Source organism: Phyllobates terribilis, unplaced genomic scaffold (assembly GCF_046119375.1).
Source record: "Phyllobates terribilis strain yellow unplaced genomic scaffold, ASM4611937v1 Scaffold_1__5_contigs__length_1240528914, whole genome shotgun sequence".
NCBI classification, from domain to species: Eukaryota; Metazoa; Chordata; class Amphibia; order Anura; family Dendrobatidae; genus Phyllobates; species Phyllobates terribilis.
This window is the reverse complement of record NW_027362761.1, coordinates 208,017,914-208,032,743: the sequence shown is the minus strand read 5'-3', so window position 1 is coordinate 208,032,743 and position 14,830 is coordinate 208,017,914. Positions and strand designations below refer to the sequence as shown.

Sequence of the window (14,830 nt, the reverse complement as noted above, 5' to 3'; positions counted from 1 at the left end):
CCGCATGTTCCTGGCAAGAAAACACATGTACAATCCGCATGTACAATCTGCATGCGTTTTTTTCTGCCAGGGAGATGCAGAAACGCTCAGGAAAAAATCATGAGCATTTCTGCATCGTGGGCGCATAGCCTTAAGGAAAAAAAGTCGCTGTGTGCGCATACCCATAGGCCATGTTCACACATTGCAATTCCGATGCATTTTTATGACACTTTTTTCAAAAACTAGGTAACAATGCAGGATTTAGCCTTATTTTCATAAAAAGCACCATTAGGCTAAGTTCCCATGATGAGTTTTTGACACTGCATATTTTTGCTGAGCAAAAAACACAGCACAATACAGTTCCAGCAAGTAATCTAATTTAGCTAGTTTTTTGCAACATCAAAAAGCACCGAATACTCATAGTGGGAATTTAACCTTAAATAGTTTTTAAGAGATCAATTTGAAGTAAAATAATGACACTGATTCATTGGGAATGGTGTTTCGTACATCATGACTCAATTTACCAAGTAGCCCCAACTACATGTATATAGGGGGCTATGTGGGCGCTCACACTGTATATAGGAGGCTATGTGGGGGCTCATACTGTATATAGGGGCTATGTGGGTGCTCATACTGTATATAGGGGGCTATGTGGGGGCTCATACTTTACATAGGGGGTTATGTGGGGGTCTCAAACTGTATATAGAGAGGCTTTGTGGGGGTTTATCCTGTATATAGAGAGGCTATGTGGGGGCTCATATTGTATATAGGGGGTTATGTGGGGTCTCAAACTGTATATTGAGAGGCTAGGTGGTTGCTCACACTGTATATAGGGGGCTCATACTGTATGTAGGGGTTGGGTGGAGGCTCATACTGTCTGTATATAAGGGGCTGTGTGTGCGGGGTCTTAAAGTATATAGGAGAATGTCAGCATATTTAATTATGCTCAATATTAAGTGATACAATAATAATTATAATTAATATGTTAATATTGAAAAGAATTAATTTCAGCCTATGGATTCGGCTCTCCACAACAGTCACAGTCTCTCATGTGGCCCCTTAGGAAAATTAATTTTCCACCCCTGCTCTAAAGGTATGTTCACACTGAGTTTTTTTCAGGAGTCTTTAGAGCAGAAACTCTTTTACTCTCAAATCAAAACTCATGTTTTTTTTAACTCTTTGTAAACTTTAGGCTGTGTGCCCACGTTGCGGATTACAAGCGTTTTTGCTGTGGATTTTCCGCAGCGGAAACGCTTGTAAAACGCTTGGTAATCCGCATCCCATTGTCCCCAATGAGAATCCGCAAGTTCTATGCCCATGCTGCGGATTTTTCCGCAGCGTTTATGCTGCGTTCAAAAATCCGCAGCATGTCCATTAATTTTGCGTTTCCGCATGCGGAATTGCCTTGTGCAATGCATTAAAAACGCAAGGCAATTCCGCATGTGGAAAACGCGTGATAAACGCGCGATAAACGCGCAATAAACGCGTGCGGAATTCCGCATGTGGAAAACGCACGATAAGAGCGCGATAAACGCGCAATAAACGCGTGCGGAATTCCGCATGTGGAAAACGCACGATAAACGCGCAATAAACGCGTGCGGAATTCCGCATGCGTTTTTCCGGGAGAGGACATGCGGAAATGAAGCAGAAATTTTCTGCTTCATTTCCACAACGTGGGCACATAGCCAGAGGGTACGTTCACGTTTTGTGTTTTTGCTGCGTTATTCTTGCATTTTTGCCATAAAAATTCAGTGTTGTACTGTACTTGACACATGGTAAGGTTTTAATACTAAAGGTTAGGATGATCCTGATTATGGTACACCTTGACGCTGGTGGGATGGCTTTTACGCTTTTTTTGATCAGAAACTGTGGTACCCTATGTTATTTACATGCACTATTGCTTTTACTTATTTACTTACAGCAGGGTATATGTTCATTTTGTTTCTGTCTTAGGTTTTGTCTGTTTAGTGGCCAGTGTGAACATGCTCCTATTTGGCATGCATACCAACTTATACTTCAGTTCATTTTTTTTCGGTTACGTTTTAGTGCAACTGCAAAGTGAATGAGATTTCTGAAATCTCAAGCACATGCTGCTATTTTTTCTTGAAGATTTGAAGAAGTTTCAAATCTGTAGCATGTCATTTGTTTCAGGTTTTTGTAGCATTTTTCACCTATTCAAATGAATGAGAAAAAAATACATCAAAAAGCACATTAAAACACAAGCAACAATGTGGCAAAAATGAGGCAAAACGTATGTATTTTAGGCAGTGTTTTTCCTCCTAACACTCCAGTATTTGCAGCAGATTTTTCTGTTGCAAATACTGAACATGTGCACATACCCTTAGGGTATGTGTACACGATCCTTTCTGGCAGCGTTTTGAACGCAGCATACTATGCTGCGTCCAAAGCGCTACATGCAGGTGAATCCACATGTGTTCATTGAACACATGCGGATTCACCGCATCCTATACATTGCACTATTAGAATTTCGTCTCTGCAAGAGAAATTGACATGCTGCGGTCTGGAAAGACGCGCCGCATGTCCGTCTCCACGTCTGAGCAGCAGGAGAACACAAATGCATAGTGGGCATGGGATTTCTTGACATCCCATCCACTATACTGTAACATCTGGCAGCTGGGGATTGCACGCAGTGCAAGATGGATGCGCCATTTCTGGGACAGCTGAGAGGTGATATTATTAGCTGCGGAGGGGGCTAGTATCCATGGCACCTTCCCTGGCTATTAATATCAGCCGCAGCTGTTTGTTTAGCCCTTTCTGGTTACATTTCATAAGGGAACCCTACATCAATTTTTTTTCTGGGGTCCCCCTGTAATCTAGCCAGTAAAGGCTAAGCAAACAGCTGTGGGCTGTTATTAATAGCCAGGGAACATTTTTGGCTAATGGCCTCTTCCCCGGCTACTAATATCGGCTTTCCCTCTGCTGTTTTTTTTATTTCTTGGGCTATGTGCTCACGATCCGGATGTAGCAGCGCTGTGGATGCAGCATATTGGATTTACCGCATTCAATACATTCTAGTGGTCAAATTTCTGTTGCGGAGACCAGCGACTTCACAAGGGAATTTGACATGCTGCGGTCCTGAAAGACGCGCCACATGTCAGTGTCTGCAGGTGATCTGTAGACTTAGATGCACGCATAGTGGAAATAGGATTTCTAGAAATCCTATCCACTATGCTGTAACATCTGGACGCTACGGATTGGATGATGCATAAACACGCAGCTCCTGATCGTGGGCACGTACCCAAACTCACCCGCATCATGTCAATTTCTGTAGTAGAGACACTAGTCTCCGCTGCAGATTTTGACCGATTGAAGTGTCATTACATGTGGTAGATCCGCAAGTATTGACAACAAAAGTGTGGCATTAGAACATAGCGTTTTGGACGCAGCTAAAATACACTGCGTCCAAAGCACTGCTTGTTGCTGATCGGGGGGACGTAGTGGCTAATGAAACAGCTATGAGCTGTTATTAATAGCCAGGGGACATGTTTGTCTAATGGTTCATTCCTAGGCTAAAAATAGCAGCTCTCAGCTGCCCCAGAAATGACTTGAATGGAAATGCTAATGAAGATTGGGTTTATGGGATTAGCTGACACCTAGCCCTTTTGTTTGGTGATGACAAGGTATCAATCAGACCCCTTCATTACCAAACATAATTAAAGTAAAGAGTTAAATAAACACACACACACACACAAAGAGTAAACACTTTATTTGAAATGCAACAGACACATTCTTTAATCATTTAAATTAACCAATATACTCACTCCAGGTCTGACGGTAATCCAGGGGTTAAAGCGATGTCCCATGTTTCTTTTTTCAAATATTTTTTATTTGGGTCCAAAAAGCATTCACTGATGTACACAAACGCATCAAAAAACGCATTAAAACACATCAAAAACGCATCAAAATCGTGGCAAAACGCGTGTTTTTTCCACAGCGTTTTTCCTGCCAAGAGATGCAGAAACGCTGCAGAAATTTCTGCATTCAAATCCTGAACATGCGCACATAGCCTTAGAGTGTTTTTGCTCTAAAAACTCCAGAAAAAAACCCCTTAGTGTGAACATACCATAACGGTAACAGTCATCTGTCTAGTGTGTTCTTTTTTTTCTCTTTTTGTACAATATTAAAATACTTCTTTAAAGAAACTTAGGATACAAGTTAGCATTTTCCCATAGAAGACTTAATGTCACAAATTCTTGGCCAGCAGCCCTTATGGCCGGCCCTAAACTTTCCCACAAGGCTTTAAACCAAGATGACTGGACTCCTATCTTGCATTATTTTTCTGTCAGTACTGACAAGAATGCACTAAGCAAGTTGAATGGGTCAAGTACTACTTCTGCTGCGCTTGCTTAGCTTTCAGCTGGCCAAACACATGTTGGCTGGGAAACAAAGATTCGCTATGTTGGACTTTATTGTGCCTGATCACTTGTTGCTTGAAGATAATTGCTCACAGATAAGCGCTATCTACCTCTGACCGATGCCAGTAAACATGCAAAACATACATGCTCTGTTGGACTGATCATACATACGGGGTTGTCAGTTTTTTTTTACATATATGGCTTATTGTAATGTGTTCAGAATGGTGACACCCAATGCATTTGTGTATTTGCAACATATGCTGAAAATACATCTGTGGATATAGGAGTGGACACAGCAGAGGGCTCTTGTAAAAACCAAACCAACCAACCAGTACTGTATATACAGTACATTCCTTGCGCTAAAATAACTGATTTCACATGTATATGTCTAACTAACAGTCCAGTAATTGTGGGCTATAAAATAGAACATTGCCCCAGTCCCTCTCATGCAATCTAATATGTAAATTAGCTCTTCTCAAGGAGGAGAATGTGGAGTTCTAATAACCATGCAGAAGGAAAAAAAACTGCTGTAAACAGAAGCACTGGCTAGACTGGAAATCAAAGGGGTTGTCCTCTTTTAACTTTTATTATTCCATAGGCTCAGAAATTTATAAAATAACAATCTAAGCTTTAACTAAAGGGTTTGTCAGGGCCTTTTAGGCTATGTTCACACACGTTGTGTTTTTCAGCGTTTTTTGCTGTGGATTTTTATGCAATTTTTCAGCTGCGTTTTGCAGTACCAGCAAAGTCTATGAGAAACCAGAATTCTCTGTTCACACATCTTGTGTTTTTTTTGCTGTGTATTTTGTGCCTTGGTTGGGTTTTTGGAAAATAGAGCATGTCACTTCTTTCAGCGATTATTCAGTGTTTTTTTCAATGTTTTTTCACCCATAGGAAGTAATGGGTGGTAAAAAACGCTGAAAAAAACGCATAAAAAATGCACCAAAATTTGCCTCACCGTTTTTTCAGCGTTTTTAATGGCAAAATAGAATGGGGTTCTTTTTTTTCACAGAACCTTATGTACATGCATAAATAGACACAGAAGGACAGTGAAAAAAATGCTGTAAAACGCAAAAAAAATGCATAAAAAGACTCAGCAAAACCTGCGTTTTTGACGCAGTTGATTTCCTGCCAGAGATCAGTTTTGCTGCAGATTTGTGACGTAAAAAAAACCAACATGTGTGAACATAGCCTTACATTGATGGCTTATCCTTAGAATATGTCATCAGTATATGATCATGGTGGCTGTGAGACTTGGCACCCCCACCGATCAGCTGTTCCCGGAAGTGCTTAGTTGCTGAGCTGCGCAACACAGCTCCGTCAACGGTATAGTGGCCACAGCCTGGTACTATACATCCAACACCTATTGATTCGAATAGGGGGTGGATGTGCAGTACCTGGCCCCGGGCACTATACTGCTGACATAGCTGTGCTTTGCAGCTCCTCAGCTGAACACTTACAGCTGCCATCAGTGCTTGGGACAGCTGAGTGCTTTGGGTGCCAAGTGTTGCACCACTACTGATCAGATACTGATGACCTATACTAAGGACTACGCCTTTAGCTCCCCTCAGTCTAGCGTTACCTTTCTGCCGATGCTCCGGTCTTTATTCATCTGCTGGTGATGTTGCATCTTCAGCGCTTCAGCCAATAACTGGGCTCAGTCGCTTGTATTACCTACACTGACAGAGCCAATGTTCCCAGTGACTGGCTTTAGTATTGGCAAGTTTTGTAGACATGAAATCACTGCTGAAGTAGATCAACAAAGACCATAGCTCCAGTGGAGAGTGGAGAGGTAGCGCTAGAAACAGAGGGCGTGAGTAAAAGCTCTGTTTGATAATTTATACAACTATGGAGTATTAAAAGTTAAAACAGGACATCCCCTTTCATCCTCTTTAAGTTCTAGAACTTAAGTAAAGGTGACAGACCTGAGGAAGACACAGATCTAGAAAGGCATTGTACTACTGTACTTAACATTCAGAATCTGTAATATGAGTATCTCTAGTCTGGGCAGCACTCCTGTTTGCAGGTATTCTCTTTTGATATAATTAAGCCAGTTTGCTGGCATACATTGTAGAAAATGTAACATGAGGCAATTGAGCACTTCTGCTTTGATAACTCCCCCTAACTTTTTAGAATAGTGTAGGGGCATAATGTTTTAATCTATATGCACAAATACGCATTGCTCCAAATTTTCTCCTTCATGTCTGTTTACTGGGTATGGAAAACAAAAGAATATTAAAGGAAGAGTAATGTTTTTTTCTACATATAGTGGTTCTTTAAACTGATTTATGTAGCGTCGGCGTCTCTGCCTCCTGCCGGGCAGAGACGCCGATCCCCTCACTGCCGCGATCCCAGTCCGGCGTCCTCCGGCTCCCCTGCTGTATTTGCCCAGGCACTGTACTTAAGGCGCGCGCGTGCGCTCCCTCTTAAAGGGGCCGCGCGCGCCATCCTAAAGAGTCCCCGGCCAATGGCCGGAGGACTGCTCCTATATAAGGCACTGCCTCCAAAATGGAGGTGCCTGTGCAAGGTTGTTGTTTGTGTGCTAACACTCTCCTCAGTCCTCAGGTTCCAGTGCCCGCCTGCCTGTCTATCTGCCGTGCCCGCCTGCTTGCCTACCCGCATCACCTGCCTGTCTACCAGCCGTGCTCATCTGCTGTGCCAGTCGGCCTCGGCCATAAGTCCCGTGGGAGTCACCTGCTCTCACACAAGGTTGGTCCCAGAGTGGCACCTGGTTCACCTTTCCGGTCCTTCCTTGATTCACGGAGTCGACTAAGCCGCCGTGTGACCTGGGTCGGTCCGGGTAGGCACTCAGTCACGCCCCTCTCGCCTCTCCTTGTATCACAGCACAGAGGTTCCACCACCCGGATCCGTAACAATTTATAATGAAGATAATAGAAGTGATTAGCCATATTTAACCTTAACTGAGTGGTTCACATCTTGTGGAGTAGAGAATGTTTTCCTTTACTTAGTAGAAACAGATAATTTTATATTAAGATGAGAATGTTTTCCTTTACTTATTAGAAACAGATAATTTTATATTAAGATAATAGGAGCTTAAATTACTCTTTTGTGTTTTTCGTTGCTTTACTATAAGTCACTTCATGATATCATCATGGTCAATAGATTCTAGATTCTCCAGAATAAATCATGCTTTTGGGCATGATTTGGGGGAAATTTCTGAAAAGATCACAAAAATACAGCAACATGTGAAAACATCAATAACTGCCTCATCCCTGTAAGTAGGCTATAAATTATAATTTAGAAAGTAAATAAAGCTTGCCATAAAAAGTAATTTTTCTGTTCCCTACTCTGAGACGCATAGCACATTACTTTTTAAAGCAGCATAGCTACATGCGGGCTTGTTGTTTGTAGAGCAATCTATAGTTTTCATTGGTACTATTTTGGGTACATGGATTCTAAGAGGGGAATTAATCAAGCCCTGTGGTAGAAAAGTTGCAAATCTTAACGCAATTCGTAGCTACATCAAAATTTTGGGACTTTTGGCAATTTTACGCCAGCTCTGCCCACTTTTTGAATGTGGGTAGAGCACTGCAGGAGGGGTATGGATTTCTGACTCTGGCACATGGGCAGATGAAAGGTGCGCCAAATTCATAAGGTGATGTGCACCTGTTATTGAATTTGTTACCCTTTTGCTCGTCACTATATGTGCCAATGTTTTGGACTTTTGACTTTCAGGCTCCATATCTCACCATCCACTACTGCTTTTAACATGATACTATCATCATTTTATAGACCTTTATCTTGGCTATCTCATAAATAAGTTTGACATACATCCATTTAGCATATGATTAGTTATGCAGATTCTTGTCATGTCACTGCATTGTTACTGTTTCGCTCCTGATTTTGGAAAAATCTTTTTCTTCCTGTACACTACAAAATACAACCTGTTCTCACATTCCCTAATAGCTCAGTGTGTTATTAGGTTGATTCCCAAGCAAAAGTTCACTGGTTCTAATTGAGGAGCATCCATGAAGAAGATTTTTCCCAGAAAAGAGAAACAACATCATCCAGCTCATCAATAGTGGTCGCTTGGCCTAGAAAATTGTCAAACTGCATCATATGAGTGCCATGACAGTTAGAAGAATATGACATAAAGTCCATCCATCCATTCAAAAGCCAAGAGGCATACGTCCAGGCAAAATATCGGAGTCAACAATTCTGCTCATCACAAGGTCTATTAGCTCTGGTGTGACAAACGCGGCAGTGGAGGTGAGTCGTATACTTCGTAATAGTGAGATAACAGACGTCCATGCAGGGACCATGCAACACACGTTACACAAGTCTGGAATGGTGGCCCGAAAAAAGGTGAAGAAGTCTGGACTTCAATATCGTCATGAGATGAGTCTGCTCGCGTTTGCAAAAAAGTACAAAAAGTGAGCAGTAGAAAATTGGAAACTTGATTTTGAGCAATGAGACGAAAGTCAATAGACTAGACTTTGATGAGTCCAAATAGGTCTGTAAGAAACAAGGTAAAAATGGGTTAGTGGATAAAGGGTTGTTTCACAGCCAAAGGCGTTGGATATTTCATTAGGATTCAATGTGGTCTTAATGATGAGCTATATGTAAGTATCCTACAAGGCTAATTACTTCATACACTCGAATACTATGAGTATGAAAAGAATGACATAGTGTTCCAGCAGGACGACCCAAAGCATACGTCGAGATTGGCGAAGAAATGGTTCAATGACAATGAAGTAGAGTTGCTAGATTGGCCCCTACAGTCCCCAGACCTCAACCCAATTGAACACTTGTGGGTAGAGTTGAAGAAAAAGCTGTATACATACCCAAGGGAGTCGATCAGTATGCACCAACTTTAGCAACATGTAGAAGAGACCTGGAATCAGATTTCGGTCGAGACATTTGAATCTGATCGAGAGCATGCTCAGAAGGATTCAGTCAGTGTTGACAGCCAAAGGTGGATTTCCACAATACTAACAAAATAATAAAAATTAAAATTTTGATTTTTAGGAGCAAAACAGTAGCAATGCAGTGACATAACAAGAATTTGCATAAATAATCATATTCAAAATGGTTGCAATTCAAATTTATGCATGAGATAATCAAGATGATTGTCTATAAAATGATGGTAGTCTCACGTTCAAAGCAGTAGTGGATGATGAGATATGGACCCTGAAAGTCAAAAGTTCAAAACATTGTTACCATTTTGCTTATCACTGTATTAATCCAGGATTAAGTCTGTTGTATTAAAACGGTTGTCCACTATTAGGACAACTCCTTCTTGATCTGAATGTTTGCTCCTGTTAAAATAAAAACACTTATACTCATCTCCCGTGCTGGCGCTATTCCATCAATGTCGGCACTTACGTTCCCGGTGCTCTCATGGGGTTGTTATTACACGTGAGCCCTGCTTCCAATCAGCCCTGGTGTCACTGTCTCCATCTTCAGACGTATTAGTAAACAAGTACTAATACTGTATGTGCTCAAGATCACTGCTGGAAAAAATATAGCGGGGAGAAAAAAATGTGCGCTTTGCATTATAGGTGATTTGTGGGGAACATTGTAATTAGCAAAGTAGGCGGGGATTTCTTCCCATCCCCTGGCCCGCAAAAATGAGAAAACAGACTAAATAAAAAGACATTTCAAAGCAATCAGACCTCTAATATGGGGCATACAGGTATGTATAGATTTACATTTCTATTACCTGTATGCCCATATTAGAGGTCTAATAAGTCCCAAGGGGTGACAGTTTCCGTTTAATATATTGTAACCATTATATTATATAGTACTGTGCACTTACAATTGCTCATTTTGCCCTTCTACCCAGTAAATTCTACTCTTTTCTATTATGTCTATGACATCACGTGATTAAAAACAGACTAGCTGAATCCTTCTAAGGTCTATGTAGAAACATGAAGTCTCTTTTGACTGCATGAGTCATGAGTCACTGCAAAAGTCCCTGCCAGAGGGGAGGAGGGAGCATCTGGGACAGCAATTGAAGAGGGGGATGTGTGACGCTGTCTAGTCACTTCTCACAGACAAGCTGTGAGACAGGGGAGTCAAGGAGTCTGGTGTCTAAAGGCCCTGTCACACATAACGAGATCGCTAGCGGGTTCGTTATTACATCACGGTTTTGAGATCGCTCGAAAGTCGTATCGTGATCGTTGGGTAGCTGTCAAACATGCAGAACTTCCCAACGATTTCGGCCGCCCCAGCGATCTAACTAACGATCTCGTTGGTCGTTGGGGCGCTTTCACACAGCAGCTATTTCAACGATCCACACCTTGATAGGGAATGTACTGTGTCACAAAGGCGTGCATAAAATTACTTTTCCGCGCCCCCTCATCTCCGATTGGTGGACGCTACTGCGTTCTGATTGGGCGGCAGGTTTAAAATAAAGCCACGTTGTAGCAATTCCGTCCCTTTGTTCCTATCTGCGCTCTGGTTTCAGATCGTAGCAGCGTTCACCGGGCTGTATTCGTTCATCTGGGCTTTAAGGCCCTGTCAGCGTCCTGATTTTCGGATTCTAGTAGCGTTCTCCAGCTGTGACTCCATTCATCTGGGCTTTGTTCCTGATTGCGTCCTGGCTTTTGGATTGTAGCAGAGTTCTTCGGCTGTGACTCTGTATCCATTCATCTGGGCTTTGTTCCTGACAAGCGTTCTGGTTTGAGGATTGTAGTGTTCTTCGGCTGTGACTCCACATTGATTTCTCGGTTCTTCAGGTACCTATATTACTTCGTTTACACGGTAAGCTATTTTAGTGGGTTTCTGCCACACCCAACAAGTGTACATTTGCTCATGCATCGGAGGCCATTTTAAGGGAGTCAACAAACAGTGTACGGTATTTTTTTTACTGTGTTTTAAAATGTTTCATGTATGCTCACTGTATGCTATCCTTTTTTCAGATGGCTTTTAAAACTGAAGAATTCCTCAGGGAAATGATTGACCTGTACCGCTCCCTGCCGTGCCTTTGGCAAATAAAATCTACAGACTACTGCAATAGAGAAGAAAAGAGGGAGGTGCAACAGCAATTGATTGCTCTCTTTAAAAGGCATGGCCCTAACGAGAAGGTGGATGAGAAGCTGGTGAAGAGAAAAATCCAGGGTCTACGCACCATATACAAGAAAGAACTTAACAGGGTGGATAAGTCAAAGAAGTTGGGTACCGGCACAGATGAGGTTTATGTGCCAACATTATGGTATTATGACTTGCTTGCCTTCACCCGTGACCAGGAGCTACCTCGGTGAATGGCGTGTACGATGCAGCCGACCCCGGAAGAAGACCCTGATATCCGGACTGACTCCCCTGTTGAAGATGTAAGTACCTTTTTTGCTTCCCTGTAAATAGCATTTATACTTTCTATGTACATGCCATAGTTGAGCCGCCTTTCACATTTGTTTTTAGTGCACGTGTACCCATGCTGGTCATGACATACCTGCTGGATGTTGTAACCAAAATCTTAACATTAATTTTGTGTTCCCACAGCACCATCGGCAAGATGATGACATCCCGGCTATAGAATGTGGTATGGAGGAGGCGAGTGTGCTGTCAACGATTAAGGAACCTATGGCATCGGCGAATGAAGACCCTATGGCCTCTACAAGTGAAGACCTTGTGCCTCGGCGACAAAGAAAATCAAGGAAAAGAAAGGCCAGCTTGCCGCCATCGCCAGATCTAATATCTTTGGCGAACCAGATTCTACTGCTACAGATCCAGGCCAAGCAGGACAACTTTGCAACCTTTGCTGGCGAGAGACTACAGAGGCTGGATGACCGACAGAGGGCGCACGCAGAAAGGGTCATGTTTGAGACATTAACTAAAGCGGCAGCCGGTGAACTTAATGAGACTTCATCTGTACACACTCGGATCGACCCTGGCCCTTTTCAACAACATTCTTGGACCCATAAGCTGGACCCACTTCGAAGCACACCAGTGCAGAGGATCCGGCATCCACAAAGCCTTGGCCCCCCCCCCACAGTATCCCATGTTTTCGGATTCTTTTGTTTCCCCCAGGCATGGATACACAAATACAGACAATCGATACGAAGAACAGTAGTGATGTTTAATTTCTATTTTTGTTATCATTTTGTAAATATTGTTAATTTAATAGTTATTTAAATTGTTAAAATTGTTTACATTTTTGTTTAATTTAAAAAAATGTCCTCTTTTTTAACTTTACCCCTTCCCGAGGGTGGGACCCCTCACCCCTGCCCTCCGATCTCCCCCCCCACCCTCTGTTCCCTCCCCTCCATTCCCTCCCCTGCTCTCCGCTGGTGATCACCTCCTCCCCTTCTCCTCATCCCGCTCCAGGCTTCCTCACCCGTCTTCTGTCTTCTCCCTGTGTCCTCTGGTCTTCTTCCCAGCTGGTCTTCTTCCCCTCCTCTTCCTACTTCCCTTGTTGTAGTCTTTGGGGTCAGAGTCATGGTGCACTGTATGGCAATGATCTGCCATACCGTGCACCATGAGTCTGACTCTGATTACAGGTTATATATACTAGATTCTTGATAGGGCATTGATCCAGGGAACTAGTCTGATTGCCATATGTGGAGTTAGGAAGGAATTTTTTTCCCCGAAACGGAGCATGTTTTTTTTTTGCCTTCCTCTGGATCAACATGTTAGGTCTTCCTTCAACTTTTCATACTATGTTCCTATTCTTTCCTCTTCTCTCTTCTTCTTGAATTAGCAGGCGGGTGCGAAAGCCGACTTCAGAGTCGGCTTTCCTGCCCCCGCACAACATCAGTTGATAACCTCAATTAGCAGGCGGGTGTGAAAGCCGCCTTCAGTCGGCTTTCCTGCCCCCGCACAACATCAGCTGATAACCTCAATTAGCAGGCGGGTGTGAAAGACGACTTCAGTCGGCTTTCCTACCCCCGCACAACATCAGCTGAAAACCTCAATTAGCAGGCAGGTGTGAAAGCCGACTTCAGAGTCGGCTTTCCTGCCCCCGCACAACATCAGCTGAAAACCTCAATTAGCAGCGGACAATTCTCCGGTAGGCCGCCTCTGTGAAGGAGTGCTAAATTCACAATTTTAAGTAAAAGGTATGATCTAATCATTCATTAGACAAACTAGCCAAATGAATATTATATAGGAGCAAGAGTAAATTAGTGCACTAGGGTCAGGTTATTATTGCATGTAACAAACCTTAAGACTAACCCTAGCCCTAACCCTAGTTAGGGTAGAAAAAGTGTAAAAATGTAAAAAAAGCTTTTAGTAATGATTGAATGCGGCATTGAATCATGCACAGTGCAATTGATTCAACAATTCCTTCATTCATTACCTGCTCTGCTTCTGTTCTCTCGGTCACTGCCTATGTAAAGTGCAGCAGACAAGATAAGTTTGTCATCAGCTGCAATGCTCTGCATAGGCAGCAACCTAGATGACAAAGCTCACTTCATTTTCCTGAGAGCTTTTTAATCGTAGACACTGCCTATACAGAGTTCATCAGCTGATGATAAACGCTAGGCATCGACAGAAGGACAATCCTTCCAAGAAGAAGCAGCGCTTGCCGGAGCAGCCCACTTAATGGGAATTTTTCAACAAGATTTCACCAACCAAACTATTTATATGTGCATGTAGGTCTCTTAAAGACAAGTTCAGCAATACCTTTACATGGCCGGTCCATTCCTCTGTTTATACAGTGGCTCATTGGTTAGCATTGTACACGCTAAAACAGTGGTTAACACAGTATATGGAGAGTCAAATGCAACCAAGTAGAAGGCAGGACAGGATGTCCAACAAACCATAGTTATTAGCAGGTTTACTAGGCGGGGTAATGGACTGGGTGCATCTATACAGATGCATAGATATAATGGGTGTGAGTGATGAAACATGTTATTTGTTTTTAACAAAGCGTACGCAACAGCGGATATAAACTTTAAAAATTTTTTATAACAAGAAAACAAATATAACAACATAAAAAAACAAAAAAATTAGTGGCTGCCGCGCCGCTGTTGGGTCCCCACATACATTTCCAGCATCACTTCGTGCTGTTTGACAGTTTTAGTCAGTGACGCCATCATCCTCCTGTGTGACGCCATCATCCTCCTGTGTGACGCCAGGAGGTCGTCTAATGTAGGGATTTCTACGGAGGGAATGGTAAAACTTAAGACTAATAATTCTGTACATTCATCTAATTAACAGGTACATGTTTGTTATTTAACACTTCCAAGTCGTATGCTCCTTATTTTATGTGAAAGAATTGCCGGAAGACAAAGCTACACCCATATCACGGAGTGATGCTGGCGAGCCTATAGGTGACGAGCCTGTAGGTGACTCCTGCTGGGTCTCTGGTTCAGCAGGTAACTCCTGCTTGGGCTCTGGGTCTGCATGATAATGCCCCGTCTCATGCTGCACATAACACATCTCCATCTCTGGCTGCTGTGGGCATAAAAGGGGACAAACTTATGGTGTGGCCCCCATGCTCCCCTGACCTCAACCCCATTGAGAACCTCTGGAGCATCATCAAAAGGAGTGTCTATGATGGCGGGAGGCAG

General features: G+C 42.8%; 1 protein-coding gene across 1 annotated transcript; it reads left to right on the top strand.

The window, feature by feature from the left end:
- Positions 1–11,384: 11,384 nt before the first annotated feature.
- LOC141191472 (uncharacterized) lies at positions 11,385–14,573 on the top strand. Its single transcript, XM_073661677.1, has 3 exons — positions 11,385–11,650; positions 11,820–12,386; positions 14,478–14,573. Exons 1-3 carry the CDS (start codon positions 11,582–11,584, stop codon positions 14,571–14,573), a joined length of 732 nt encoding a protein of 243 aa, XP_073517778.1. The 5' UTR covers positions 11,385–11,581.
- Positions 14,574–14,830: the final 257 nt, after the last annotated feature.